At 46.2% G+C, this 14,090-nt stretch overlaps 1 protein-coding gene across 1 annotated transcript in view; it reads left to right on the top strand.

The window, feature by feature from the left end:
• The window catches only part of LY6G6C (lymphocyte antigen 6 family member G6C), a 35,832-nt gene extending 24,190 nt beyond the window's left edge, over positions 1-11,642 (top strand). The window contains 2 exon segments of the mRNA XM_084829879.1: positions 8,961-9,077; positions 11,437-11,642. Coding sequence (XP_084686005.1) covers positions 8,961-9,077; positions 11,437-11,642 — 323 coding nt within the window.
• Positions 11,643-14,090: the final 2,448 nt, after the last annotated feature.

The following is a 14,090-nucleotide window of genomic DNA, read 5'->3' as shown; positions in this document are numbered from 1 at the left end:
CACCATTTTGTCCTTCTGCTCAGGCAGAAAAATCTCTTGATCTGGCTCTGCAAGAAAACCAGATTAACTATCCAGTGTCCACATTGAAGCAAGAACAGTGGACTATGGTTGACTCCTCTTTCATGAAACAAGAGGACTGGATGCTTAGGATGAACACTGGAATGAAGTTCCTAATTATAAGAACAATTTGCCATCCAATAATTTGCCCAAGGCAGTAGTGGAATCTCTTTCCTAAGATTTCAAAAGATGTTAAATGCTGGTGATAATTTAGGTACCATCTGGATTGAAATATATGGTCACCAGATGAGTAACACCTGGTTTGACAGCAGTACATGTAAAAAGGATCTAGGGGGTTTTGTAGACCATAAGTGAAACATGAATCAGCAGACCAATTCAGCATCTAAAAAGGCTAACACAATTCCAAATTGCATCAACAAAAGCACAGTATTCAGATTGTGAGAAATAATGGTCTTACTCTATTCTGCTTTGGTCAGACCTCACCTGGAATACTCTGGCCAGTTCTGTGGCCAGTTCTGGCCACCACAGTTTAAGACAGATATATCAACAAACTGGGATGTGTCCAGACAAAGATGGGAAGAGGTGTGAAGACCAAGTCTGATGATGAAAGCTTGAAGGAGCTGGAAATGTTTAGCCTAGAGAAGAAATGATTAGAAAGTGAGATGATAGCCATATTCAAATATTTGCAGGGCTGTCATATAGACAATGAAGCAAATTTGTTTTCTGTTGCTCCAGAGGATAGGACTCAAACCAAAGGGTTCAAATTACAAGACAAAGGATTTGACTAAGTATTATGAAGAACTTCTTGATGGTAGGAGCTGTTTGAGAGTAAGACACGCTGCCTTAGAAGGTGGAGGACTCTCCTTTGTTAGAGGTGTGCACCTTTCAGGATGCCACACCAGTTGATTTTCTGCTAGTTATTTATTTATTTCATGTCTATACCACCCAATAGCCAAAACTCTCTGGATAGCTCATGAAAATTAAAATCACAAAGTGCAGCACAAAACAATATAAAATACGAAAGCTTTTATACTTTTATATTGTAGTTTTATACAATATTATATTTTATATTATATTTATACTTTTATATTGTAGTTTTATACAATATAAAAGTACAACCAGAATAAAAACTATGCAGTGATTTAAAATACAGTTTTAAAACAGAAGATCTAAAAGACTGTCATACTAAAATGCTAGGAAAATAAAAAGGTCTTCATCTGGCACTGAAAGGTGTACAATGTAGGCGCCAGGCAAACCTCTCTAGGGAGCTCATTCCACAGCTGGGGTGCCACAGCAAAAAAGACCCTCTGCCGGGTAGCCACCCACCTCACTTCCTTTGACAGGGGCTCCTGGAGAAGGTCCCCTGAAGATGAACTTAGGGTCCATGTACATATCCCATGTACATATGGGAGGAGGCGATCCTTCAGGTAACCTGGCCCCAAGCCATTTAGGGCTTTGAATGTCAATACCAGTACTTTGAATTGAACCCGAACATGGACTGGCAGCCAGTGCAGCTGGAAAAGTGCTGGTGTAATGTGATCTCATTGGCCAGTCCCCATTAACAATCTCACTGCCCTGTTTTGGACCAGCTAAAGTTTCCGGACCATTTTCAAAGGCAGCCCCAGGCATAATACATTGTGGTAATCCAAACGAGATTGCAAGGGATGAATGAAACTTTTCATTGGGTTCGCATTTTAATGTGAATTTACCAGATTTGCACTCCTCAAACCTCATAACAAATCGAACCCCAGTTTACTGTCAAAATCCATACTTTTCTGAAGTTTGCCATGGAGTTTGCAAAAACAACAATACACCAATGCATGCATTTCAAGATGTGCACACACAAAAATGAGTACATTTCAACGCATGCGTACAAAAATGCAGACTTTTTAAAAACACACAGGCACAAACACACAATGCTGTATTCACTGAGAAACTGTTTTTTAAGAAATGCATACCAAAATGTATATTCTTCAAAGAATGTGAACAAAAATTCATACACATTTTCTTACGGTGAAAAAAAAAATCTGATGTGGAAAGTAGATGGAATGAGCTTAAAAGTGAAAGAGAGAGAGAGAGAGTCTCTAGAGAGAGAGAGAGAGAGAGAGAGAGAGAGAACCTGAGAAGCCCATCCCTTCTTATTGTAGATTTCAATGTGAAGGAAAGCATCCACTCCCCAAACCTTCTGGGTGGAGAAACCCAACCTCTTGCTTGTCTTTTTAATTAATCTTCCCTTGTCGAGAAGCAGGGTTTGATGCTTCTGGGGAGTTCCACTTTGGGAGTAGACAAGAAATGTTCGCAGGCTTTCAAAACTCAGCAAAAATGCCTCTCGTGAGAATGTTCTGGGCACCATGCCAGGCTGCTTTTGTTTCCACCATGAGTTGATCCCAGCCTGAGTCACACACTGATGTCCCAGAGCATTCTCAATGGTACTATTATCCAGGTTTTTTAAAAAGCGCTCTCACAAATGTGTGATCATTATTTTGGATAATGCATAGCTGGCTAGGGCATGCTGGGTGTTGTAGACTTTTGTTCTGTCTAAACCTGCATGGGACTGCACCCTTAGAGTCATATCTAGCTTGCTCCCCAGTGTGCAGAGGCAATGAAAAACAGCAGGTTCCGGGTTAGGGCTTATTATGAAAGGGACTGAAAAGAAATCAAGTACTGTGCCAAACCCTGCCCTGGCTCTTGCGAAATCCTTCCCTCCCTGCAAAAGAGCCATTGTTCTTTTGGCTTCTTTCGCAGGCAGGGGGAGTTTTCCAAGGAATTCTCTCGCTGGGGAGGGGTTCCTTTACCTTTTTAAGGGGAGGAGGTGGCAGAGAGTTCTCCTTTCTGTTGTGTGTGTGTTTGTTCACTTTCTCACTTACAGTCCGGGCCAGAAATATCGGAACAAGGATAACTGTTTTGGCAGTTGGCCTCTGTACACCACCACTTTGAAGTTGAAAGGAAACACACCCAGATGGGAGCGAAGTCAGGACTTTTCAGCTGTAGTGCAAGGGGTGTGACAAAAGTGGGGCACTAACCATTCAGGAAGGACAGCCAGTGGCATACACACACACCCATTGTTGGTGGCTCATAAGTAATGGAACAAACCAACATCATTTCAAACTTAAGGATCACCTTTAATACCTGGATGAAAATCCTTTGCAGTCAATGACTGCCTGAAGTTTGGAACCCATGGACTTAAACAAATGCTGACTTTCCTCCCTCGAGATGCTTTGCCAGGCCTTTACTGCAGCTGCCTTCAGCTGCTGCTTGTTTGTGGGTCTTTCTGCCTTCAGTCTTGTCTTCAGTAAGTGAAAAGCATGCTCTATTGGGTTGAGATCAGGTGACTGACTTGGCCATTGAAGAACATCCCACTTCTTTGCCTGGAGAAAGTCTTGGGTAGCTTTTGCTGTATGTTTTGGGTCATTATCCATCTGCAATATGAATATGGATCACTGCCTTGTTGTGGTGAAGGGGCTTGCGTAACTCAGTGAAGCCATAAGCTATGCCGTGCAGGGCCACCCAAGACGGACAGGTCATGGCAGAGAGTTCTGACAAAATGTGGTCCACTGGAGAAGGAAATGGCAACCCACTCCAGTATTCTTGCCAAGAAAACCCCATGGAATGTATCACAAGGCTAAAAGAGATGACGCCGGAAGATGAGCCCCTCAGGTCGGAAGGTGTCCAATATACTACTGGGGAAGAGCAGAGGGTATTTCCAAGTAGCGCCAGAAAGAGTGAAGCGGCTGGGCCAAACCCGAAAGGACACTCAGCTGTGGATGTGTCTGGTGGTGAAAAGAAAATCCGATGCTGTAAAGAACAATATTGTTTAGGAACCTGGAATGTCAGATCAATGAATCAAGGTAAGCTGGAGGTGGACAGACATGAGATGGCAAGATTGAACATAGACATCTTGGGAATCAGCGAACTAAAATGGACAGGCATGGGCGAATTTAATTCAGGTGACCATCATATCTATTACTGTGGGCAAGAATCCCTTAGAAGAAATGGAGTAGCACTCATAGTCAACAAAAGGGTGGGAAAAGCAGTACTGGGGCACAATCTTAAAAACGATAGAATGATCTCAGTACGAATCCAAGGCAAACCATTCAACATCACAGTAATTCAGGTCTATGCCCCAACCACTGAGGCCAAAGAAGCTATGAAGACCTACAACACCTTCTAGAACTAACACCAAAAAAAAGATGTCCTCTTCATCATAGGGGATTGGAATGCTAAAGTAGGAAGTCAAGAAATCACCGGGATAACAGGCAGGCATGGCCTTGGTGTACAAAATGAAGCAGGACAAAAGCTAATAGAGTTTTGCCAAGAGAACACGCTGATCATAGCAAATACCCTTTTCCAACAGCACAAGAGACGACTCTACACATGGACATCACCAGATAGTCAATATCGAAATCAGGTTGATTATGTCCTTTACAGCCAAAGATGGAGAAGCTCTATACAGTCAGTCAAAACAAGACCTGGAGCTGACTGTGGCTCAGATCATGAGCTGCTTCTTGCAAAATGTCAGCTTAAATTGAAGAACGTAGGGAAAACCACTAAACCATTCAGGTATGACCTAAATCATATCCCTGATGAATATACAGTGGAGGTGAGGAATAGATTGAAGGGATTAGACCTGATAGACAGAGTGCCTGAGGAACTATGGACGGAGGTCCGTAACATTGTTCAGGAGGCAGCAACTCAATCCATCCCAAAGAAAAAGAAATGCAAGAAAGCCAAGTGGCTGTCTGATGAGGCTTTACAAGTAGCTGAGGAAAGAAGGGAAGCGAAAAGCAAGGGAGAAAGGGGAAGATATATCCAACTGAATGCAGAGTTCCAGAGAATAGCAAGGAGAGAAAAGAAGGCCTTCTTAAGTGAACAATGCAAAGAAATCGAGGAAAACAACAGAATGGGAAAGACTAGAGATCTCTTCAAGAAAATTGGAGATCTCAAGGGAACGTTTTGTGCAAAGACGGGCATGATAAAGGACAAAGAAGGCAGGAACCTAACAGAAGCAGATGAGATTAAGAAGAGGTGGCAAGAATACACAGAAGAACTATACAGGAAAGATCTGAATCTCCCTGATAGCCATGAGAGTGCGGTCACTGAACTTGAGCCGGACATCCTAGAGAGTGAAGTCAAGTGGGCCTTAGGAAGCATTACTAACAACAAAGCTAGCGGAGATGACAGTATTCCAGCTGAGCTATTTAAAATCCTAAAAGATGATGCTGTTAAAGTGCTGCATTCAATATGCCAACAAATCTGGAACACTCAACAGTGGCCGCAAGACTGGAAAAGGTCAGTTTACATTCCAATTCCAAAGAAGGGCAACGCCAAAGAGTGTTCAAACTACCGCACAATTGCGCTAAAGCCTTTGATTGTGTGGATCACAACAAACTCTGGCAAATTCTTAAAGTGATGAGAGTACCAGACCACCTTACCTGTCTCCTGAGAAACCTGTATGAGGGTCAAGAAGCAACAGTAAGAACCAGACATGGAACAACCGAGTGGTTCAAAATTGGGAAAGGAGTATGACAAGGCTGCGTATTGTCACCCTGCTTATTTAACTTATATGCAGAGTACATCATGAGAAATGCCGGGTTGGATGAATCACAGGTCGGAATTAAGATTGCCGGGAGAATTATCAACAACCTCCGATATGCAGACGATACCACCCTAATGGCAGAAAGCGAAGAGGATCTAAAGAGCCTCTTGTTGAGGGTGAAAGAGGAGAGTGCAAAAGCTGGTTTGAAACTCAACATTAAAAAAACGAAGATCATGCCATCTGTCCCCATCACTTCCTGGCATATAGAAGGGGAAGAAATGGAAGCAGTGCCAGATTTTACTTTCTTGGGCTCCAAGATCACTGCAGACGGTGACTGTAGCCATGAAATTAAAAGACGCTTGCTCCTTGGGAGGAAAGCTATGGCAAACCTAGACAGCATAGTAAGAAGCAGAGACACCACCTTGCCGACAAAGGTCCGTCTAATCAAAGCTATGGTTTTCCCAGTAGTAATGTATGGCTGTGAGAGCTGGACTATAAGGAAGGCTGAGCGCCGAAGAATTGATGCTTTCGAACTGTGGTGCTGGAGAAGACTCTTACGAGTCCCCTGGACTGCAAGGAGGTCAAATCAGTCCATCCTAAAGGAAATCAACCCTGACTGCTCATTGGAAGGACAGATACTGAAGCTGAAGCTGAAATATTTTGGCCACCTAATGCGAAGAGAAAACTCTCTGGAAAAGATCCTGATGCTGGGAAAGACTGAAGGCAAAAGGAGAAGGGGACGGCAGAGGATGAGATGGCTAGATAGCATCACCGATGCAATGAATATGACCTTGAGCACACTCCAGGAGAGAGCAGAGGACAGGAAGGCCTGGCGTGCTATGGTTCATGGGGTCACGAAGAGTCGGACATGACTGAACAACTGAACAACAACAATATGAAGCAGCGTCCTATCAGTTTGGCAGCATTCGGCTGAATCTGAACAGAAAGAATAGTCCTATACACTTCAGAATTCATCCTGCTGCTTTGATCAGCAGTCAGGTCATCAATAAACACCAGTGACCCGGTTCCATTGGCAGCCATACATGCCCATGCCATAACACTGCCTCCACCATGTTTGACAGATGATGTGGTATGCTTTGGATCATGAACTGTTCCTTTCCTTCTCCATACTTTTCTCTTCCCATCATTCTGGTACAAGTTAATCTTGGTTTCATCAGTCCAAAGAATCTTCTTCCAGAACTGGCTTTTTTAGTTCGGTTCTTGAACATTACCAGTGGTTTGCACCTTGTTGTGAAGCCTCTGTATTTACATTCATAAAGCCGTCTCTTGACTGCAGATGTTGACACTGACATGCCTACCTCCTTGAGAGTATTCTTGACCTAGCTAGATGTTGTGAAAGCATTCCTCTTCACCATGAGCAGAATTCTGCGGTCATCCACTTTAGTTGTCTTCCGTGGTCTTCCAGGCCTTTTGCTGTTGCTGAGCTTGCCAGTTAATTCCTTCTTTTTCAGGATGTTCCACACTGTTGTGTTGGCCACTCCCACTGTTTTTGCTATCTCTCTGATGGGTTTATTTTGTTTCCTCAGCCTAATGATGGCCTCCTTCACTCACATGGACCTCATGTTGGGGGTTCCAGTGAACAGCTACCAAATGCAAATGTAACTCACAGAACCACCTCCAGGGCTTTTATCTGCTTGATTGGTCATGGGGTGCCCAGGAAACAGGCCACACCTGGCCATGCAGCTGCTTGTCAGCCATTTGTTCCATTACTTATGAGCCACCAACGATGGGGGGGGTATGCCACTGGCTGTCCTTCCTGAATGGTTAGTGCCCCACTTTTGTCAAACCCCTTGCATTACAGTTGAAAGTCCTGACTTCGCTCCCATCTGGGTGTGTTTCCTTTCAACTTCAAAGTGGTGGTGTACAGAGGCCAACTGCCAAAACAGCTATCCTTGTTCCTATATTTCTGGCCCTGACTGTAAAAAAAACCCCTCCCCGCTGTTGCAGCATCACGGGCCTCCCAGCAACTCACCAGTGCTTCCTGGAATGCCCAGGAGTCCACGTGACATCGCACAATCTCTGGAGCTGCTGCCCGGCCAAAAGCCTTTAGGCAAAGAGCCCTGCGCTGCCATGACCAGGAACAGGGCTCCTACAGCTGCCCTCTACAGCCCCATTAGGGCTCCTAGTGTTAGCAGTCAGAAGGCACTAGAAAGAGGGCTTTTCTTTCTCCCTACCCTGGCTGTGTTCATCATACAATCCATGCCAGCTCCCTCTCTTTCACCTGGCTGTATTAATGCAGAGGACTGGAAGAGGCCACCTCCCAGAGGCAGGAGACTCCCAGATGCGGGGATAACATGCCTCCAACCTTCGCTCATCTCTCCTCTGCGATTCAACGGAAAACAAAGCATGGGCATCCGTTCAACACTACAAGGGCTTGTCTTTATCTGTAGGCGCATCAGGGAGAAAACCCCATGTGAACCACACGTGTGCCCATTTAAAAATGAAGACATGTTGTTGCTTTTGCTGTTTTTCTTCCGAGCCTGCCAGATGGCCAGGCAGAGCAATCTTTTGACACAACACGACAACTCCCGATGGCCTTTGCGTCAAAGTGCAAAGCCCGAGCAGAATCAGGCTGCTTCAGTCCAGTTCTGTTGGGTCCAGAGGCAAACTGGATGTCCCCCTGAAACCAACAGAACCAAAGCAGTTCCAGAATCACTGTGCTTTGGGGAAGGGCAAGGGTGGCAGGGGACCCACCTCTTGGGCAATGGGGCGTTGGCATTTCTAAAAATAACCCCAAATGAATGGAAACACTCATTTCCAGAATGCGGCGGGTCAGCGGAGCTCACAGGAGGGAGCGCCATTGGCCTGTCCCAGTCTAGAAAGGAGCACTTCAGGGGTTGTGTTTAGAAGCACCAAAGTAGCATTGTACACACACACGGTGAGTCCCACAAGCACAACAGACTCCGCAGAGGCGGGGTGGCCCCATTGGACACTGTCCCATGCTACAATGCAAAAGCTGTAAACTGGTTTTTAACCATCATAACTCCCTGGGTCCTGAGCCTCTCCTTTGGAAAATTTGAAGGTTTCTTACCTCCTCTGGAAACCTCTACGACATGTGCCATTTTCAAACAAATTGGAGAGGGGAAGGGGGGAAGCAAATCAGTCCACCCTCAAATTGGAGAATTCCCCTTCCACATGAACTGTTGCACCTACACTGCTGAAACTGAAGTCAAAGCAGACTGATTCTGAATTGGTCTTAGCAGAAGCAGGCCATTTTCTGAAGTCCCAAATCGGGGTCTGACCATCTGAGTCAAAGTGGGGGTTCGGTGCACACCTCCATATTTACTTATTTTATTTAAAATTATTTTTAGGCTGTCTTTCAGGGTAGAACCTCTTCATATGCAACTAAAGGGGTTGTTTCCATTTTTCTGCTTCTCTTTTGCAGCTCAAGGTCTCGTGTGCTAAGTTTGCAAATTCAAAGTCGGCACACTCTGTTTCAAGTCCAATGATCCCTGTAAAGCAAAAGACGGCCAGTACTGCGAGACAACCAAAGTGTACTCAGGTAAGGCAAAAGAGGAAGCAACTCCCAGCATGCCCCAGCCAGTTTTAAATAACTACGAAAACCAAAACTCAGTAATCCTTCAAAATCCTCAGTGAATTTTGGAATGTTCTCCAATCAAAATATGCATACAAAAATGCATATACTATGGGAAATAATGTTTAAAAATGCATTTTATTATGAGAACTGCTTGCAAAAAATGTGTATATGAGACAAAAATGCGTACAAAATGCATGTATTAGGAGATAAGTGCACAAAAAGTTTTATGAATTTTCATGCGAACTTTAAAAAAATCCAAGTGTTTGGGACAAACTCAACTTGACACTGGAAAAATTCTCAAAATTTGAGACAAACCAAATTTAAGATTGGAAAAATGAGAAAAAGAGAGGACCCAGATTGACAGATTTGTCATTCCCTGGTGATGGGGAAAGCACCCTTTAGCCAAAATTGCCATTGTTTGCATTGCAGTGTGAGTACAAATGCAGATGTGATTTTGTTAAAGATGGGGGAGGATTAAAAAAGAAGATGGTGGAGGCAGTGGGTGTGTAAAGGACATGACTTTGGAGTGGGACTGGAAGCTAATCTGAGTGCAGAAGCTTTATCCACTAACTACAGGAACCCTCATACATAACTTCTCTAAATTTTAGCTCAGCATCAGAAATTGCCCACATATACAGGTGTTTTGTTTCTTTTAATGTAGAACTAGTTTTTTGCCTTGAAAATGTTATTGTAGCACCATGATGGTCTGACAGAATATGCTGTAGGGATGTCAGAGAATTCTGCCACGGATCTCAGTGAGCGCGCCCCGAAATCCGTGATGGAACGAAGCCCCCCTGCCCCCCACCCCGCGAAATGTGCCCGGAATGGAGCACCTACCTGCTGCTGTCCGCGCTGACTTGCGAATGGTGGCCGTGTCTGTGGCCGCCATTCACTTCTTCCATATAGCCTTGATAGGCTACGTAAATACTTACATAGCCTGTCACGGCTAATGCAGGGACGCCATTTGCGTCCCTGCGGAAGCCGTGATAGGCTACGTAAGTATTTACGTGGCCTATCATGGCTTAACTAAGGGAACGCAAATGGCAGCGGCTACAGCGGCCGCCATTTGCATTCCCTTTTTTTGCCGTTTTAGCCTACATAAATATTTACGTAGGCTATTGCGGAAAAAAAAAAGGGAACGCAAATGGCGGCTGCTACGCCATTTGCGTTCCCTTTTGGTTTTTTGTTGTAATAGCCTACGTAAATATTTACATAGGCTAAAACGGCAAAAAAAAGGGAACACAAATGGCAGCCACTACGGCAGCCGCCATTTGCGTCCCTGCAGGCTGCCCAGTGGCCGGATGTCCGGCTGCGGGTGGCCCTGGCCAGCGGCTCCACGGAATCTCCACAGAGTGGAGCCGGCAGGAGAGAATTTCGGGGGGAGGGACAGAACGCCTCCCTCCCACCGCGAATGTCACCCTTCAAAAAGGTAAGTGACTTTCGTATATCCCTAATATGCTGCAGCAACATTGTTAAAACTGAGTAGGCCTGAGGCTTCTCAGGTTCAAGATGGGGACCCACCTGGAAACCCGAACCCTATGCTATGTACTTTGGGTTGGATCCAGGATCTGCCTCCCACAAGAGGAAGGGCTCCACTCACGGAAGGTTCCTCCTTCCACTTTTGGAGGACTCCCCCTACACCACAGTTCAGCCCATTCAGGAAAGTCTCCTGACTCTCTGCGTAGCATTTTCAGGGGACTACAGGGAGTGCCGTGGGAAGGATCCAGTGTGGTTGATCCAGCTTAAATCTGGATCTAACCCAGTACTTGAACTTCCTTTATGGAGCAAAGGTGGGTTATAAAATGTAATAAATGAAGAATTTCTTGACCTACTGTTTGCCGACTTGCTGGTTTCCTATTTACAGGGAGGGGGTTTTTGGTTGTTGTTAATGTAAGGGAGCATTTTAAAGTGGCAACACCTCACTTGCAGTCTGAAGTGGTACAGACCACTCTAAAACTTCAACATTTTACCACCTCTTTAAGCTGCATGCACAGACCAGGCCAAAGCATAGACCAGGAGCGGGCAGAAGGCAGAACTCCAGATATTTTGGACTTCAGCTCCCAGAATGGGCAATGCCAGCATGGGCAATGGTCAGAAATGCTGGGAGTGGAAGTCCAGAACATCTGGAGAGTGACTTTCTGCCAATTCCTCCTGTAGACAAATCCAATGACGTACACACATGAGCGAACCCAGCCCCAAAAACTTCGGTTCTCAGGAAGGCGGAGTCTCCTATAAATCCCCGAAGGTGGAGCGGGCGTTACAGACATTCTCATCTCACTTTCTTCTCTTTTTCTCTGCCTTTTTCCTTTTGGCCTCCCACCAGGTAGCACAATGCTCGTCACAAAATATGGCTGCGGCACATATGCAGAGCTTTGCAACAAGACCGAGCAGAGGGACAACGCCTTCGATGTGAGCTACAACCGCACGTGTTGTAACGTTGACTTGTGCAATGGGAGCATCGTCAGCAACCCCAGCCTGCCGCTCTTAGCCGGCCTCAGCATGGCACTGGGGTGGCGGCTGGCCCATTAACACCGAAGGCCGAGAGGGATGCTCTTCTCATCCTCAGAGCAGCGGTGTAGTGGTCAACTTCGAAGTGAAGGCGCTCCTCGTGACAATCCCCCTAGCCATGCCTGCAAGGACAGTCCAAAAACACAGGCAGCTGTGTTGATCCTTATCAACTAACCAGGTCTAGCCATTTTCATCTCCACCAGGAGCAGGTCTTTTGCCAAGCGAATGGGTATTCATTGCCCGGTCAAGGACAGGCCGCCCCAAACTACTGTGCATTGCAACAGGGAACGATATATTGCTGCTGGGATAATCCATTTCCCCCCCCCCCCAGCTACTTGTGGGGATTGCAGCTAAGCTCAGAGGCAACAGGGAAGCCTGAGGGGGATGGCAAATGACGTCACTGTCCCTGCTAATCAAAAGGCCTTGGTGCTTCGACCCTGTGAGCCCTGACTCCACTGCATCACTGCCCAGCAGAGGCTGGTGGCTCTGATTTCGGTGGGGCTGTGCTTTCACTCTGGGTTTAGTCAGAGCCAGCCAGAACTCTAAAGGAGCTATCCTAGGTGTTGCTCTCTATCCCCAAAACAGGTTCAGCACCTTGGATAGCTCCTTTAGAGTTCTGGCTGGCTCTGACTAAAACCCAGGATAGAATTAGAGCCCCACCAAAATCGGAACCACCTGTCTCCACTGTCGCTGCTGAAGAAGAAGCCTGGGAAACTTCTCCTAAGCGCTTGACCCGTTTTCCTCCCATGGGAGTCAGGATTTCAGTACCTCCTTTCCTCCCACACAGAGCTGAGTGTCTTTCTCTCTCCTTCAGTGATATGGCCTCTCCTCCTGGCCTGTGCCACTTGTAGGCCCTCCAAGCCAAACACAGCCCACCAGCCATGGATGGTGGCCCACCAGAAGATCAATGAAACCTCCTGATTTTCATGCCTGCTTGGGAGGGCTTGGCAAGCATCCGGCTGGCCACCATGCACAGCTCAGGGGTGGGGAGCACCTTTTGCCTCAAGGGCTGCATTGGCACCTAGAGAATCATGTTGGTGGCACATGCCAGCAGTGGATGGGGCAGGGTGGGACCACCCTCTCCCCCTATCTCTCTCTCACAGACACAAATACACACCCCATACACACATACACACACTGCCTGAGCAGCTCCCTCTTGGCTGTTGCTCCAACCGCCAAGGAGCATCCGCATCTTCAGGAACTGCGGCTTGAAGCTGCTCCAGGCTCCTTGATGTGGCAGCTCCCAATGGATCCACCTTGGTTCTCCCCTCCTCTTTCTTGGGGGAGGTGCCTTCACTGGGGCTTTGGCGGGCCAGATGGGGAGGCTTCATGGGTTGGAGGTTCCCCAGCCCCCAAGAACATAAGAGCCCTGCTGGATCAGACCAAGGGTCCATCTAGTTCAGCATTCAATTCACACAATGGCCACCCAGCTGTCGACCAGGAACCCACAAGCAGGACATAAGTGCAACAACACCTTCCCCTGGCATAGCTAGTAGGATGTGTTCAGTTTGGAGGGTCACAGGAACTCCAGGCCTTGTCCACTATGGATATGAAGGCCTGTCTTGTACTCTCACTATCAAATAAACCGATACACAGGTGATGCGATACGCATGACACAGCACTCCAAAACGAAGCAAACAACCAATGATAGCCCATCCTGTTTATAAATGTATAGGTATTTTTTTTAAAAAAAATAGATTTTAAGATCTGAAAAGTTTCAGCATAAGACACCAGCTTCGGTCACAAATAAGTGACCGAAGCTCTCACTATCTGTCATCCATATACCAGCCCCTGGGTTGGATTTTAGATTGCATGCTCTTTGGGGGAGGGACCGGCCCTCTTCTACTTTGTAAAGTGCCATGCACACTGATGCTGTTATAGAAATAATAAAAATAACAATTCTACTCGTATTTCTCAACCATAGTTAAAAAAGAAAGCAGCACGTTGCGTCATAACATTGTGCCTTTAAGTCTTCCCTTCTGAGCTGGGTTTCTGTAACATCTGCTTGCAAGAGGCTGGGAGACTCGTTGCTTGGGAACAGTGAGAAGTAGCTAAATTTCTCATAATTAATTAGCAAAGTAGCTCATTAATTTGAGCAGAAGTTTGCAACCCTGGCTGTTCAGAATGCCTATCGCTCCAAACGGAATGGGAGATGTTGATGGGTTTCCCTCGCCAACTTTCCAGGAAGCCAAGCTCTACTGTCCCTGATGCAGGATGCTACTGCCTTAGCACCTAAAAAAACAGTCAGCCCATCAAACTCCAGAAATGGAGGCACCTTTGAGATGTGTAAATATCCCCTCTTTCTCGGCTACAAAAATTGAAGACTCCCACCCCCAGCCTCTTGTGACTGGGCATATGAACTGAAGCATGAGTGATAGCCAGCTCAGACATCTGAACAATTGACTTATAGCAGAATACCAGTGGGACCTGTTCCAGCCAGCCAGCCATGCCCTCTTGCAGGGTTTTCCA

Source organism: Heloderma suspectum, chromosome 2, assembly GCF_057233095.1.
Source record: "Heloderma suspectum isolate Gila_16-S chromosome 2, 16-S_ref, whole genome shotgun sequence".
In the NCBI taxonomy this organism is placed as follows: domain Eukaryota; kingdom Metazoa; phylum Chordata; class Lepidosauria; order Squamata; family Helodermatidae; genus Heloderma; species Heloderma suspectum.
This window is presented reverse-complemented; position numbering and strand designations above follow the sequence as displayed.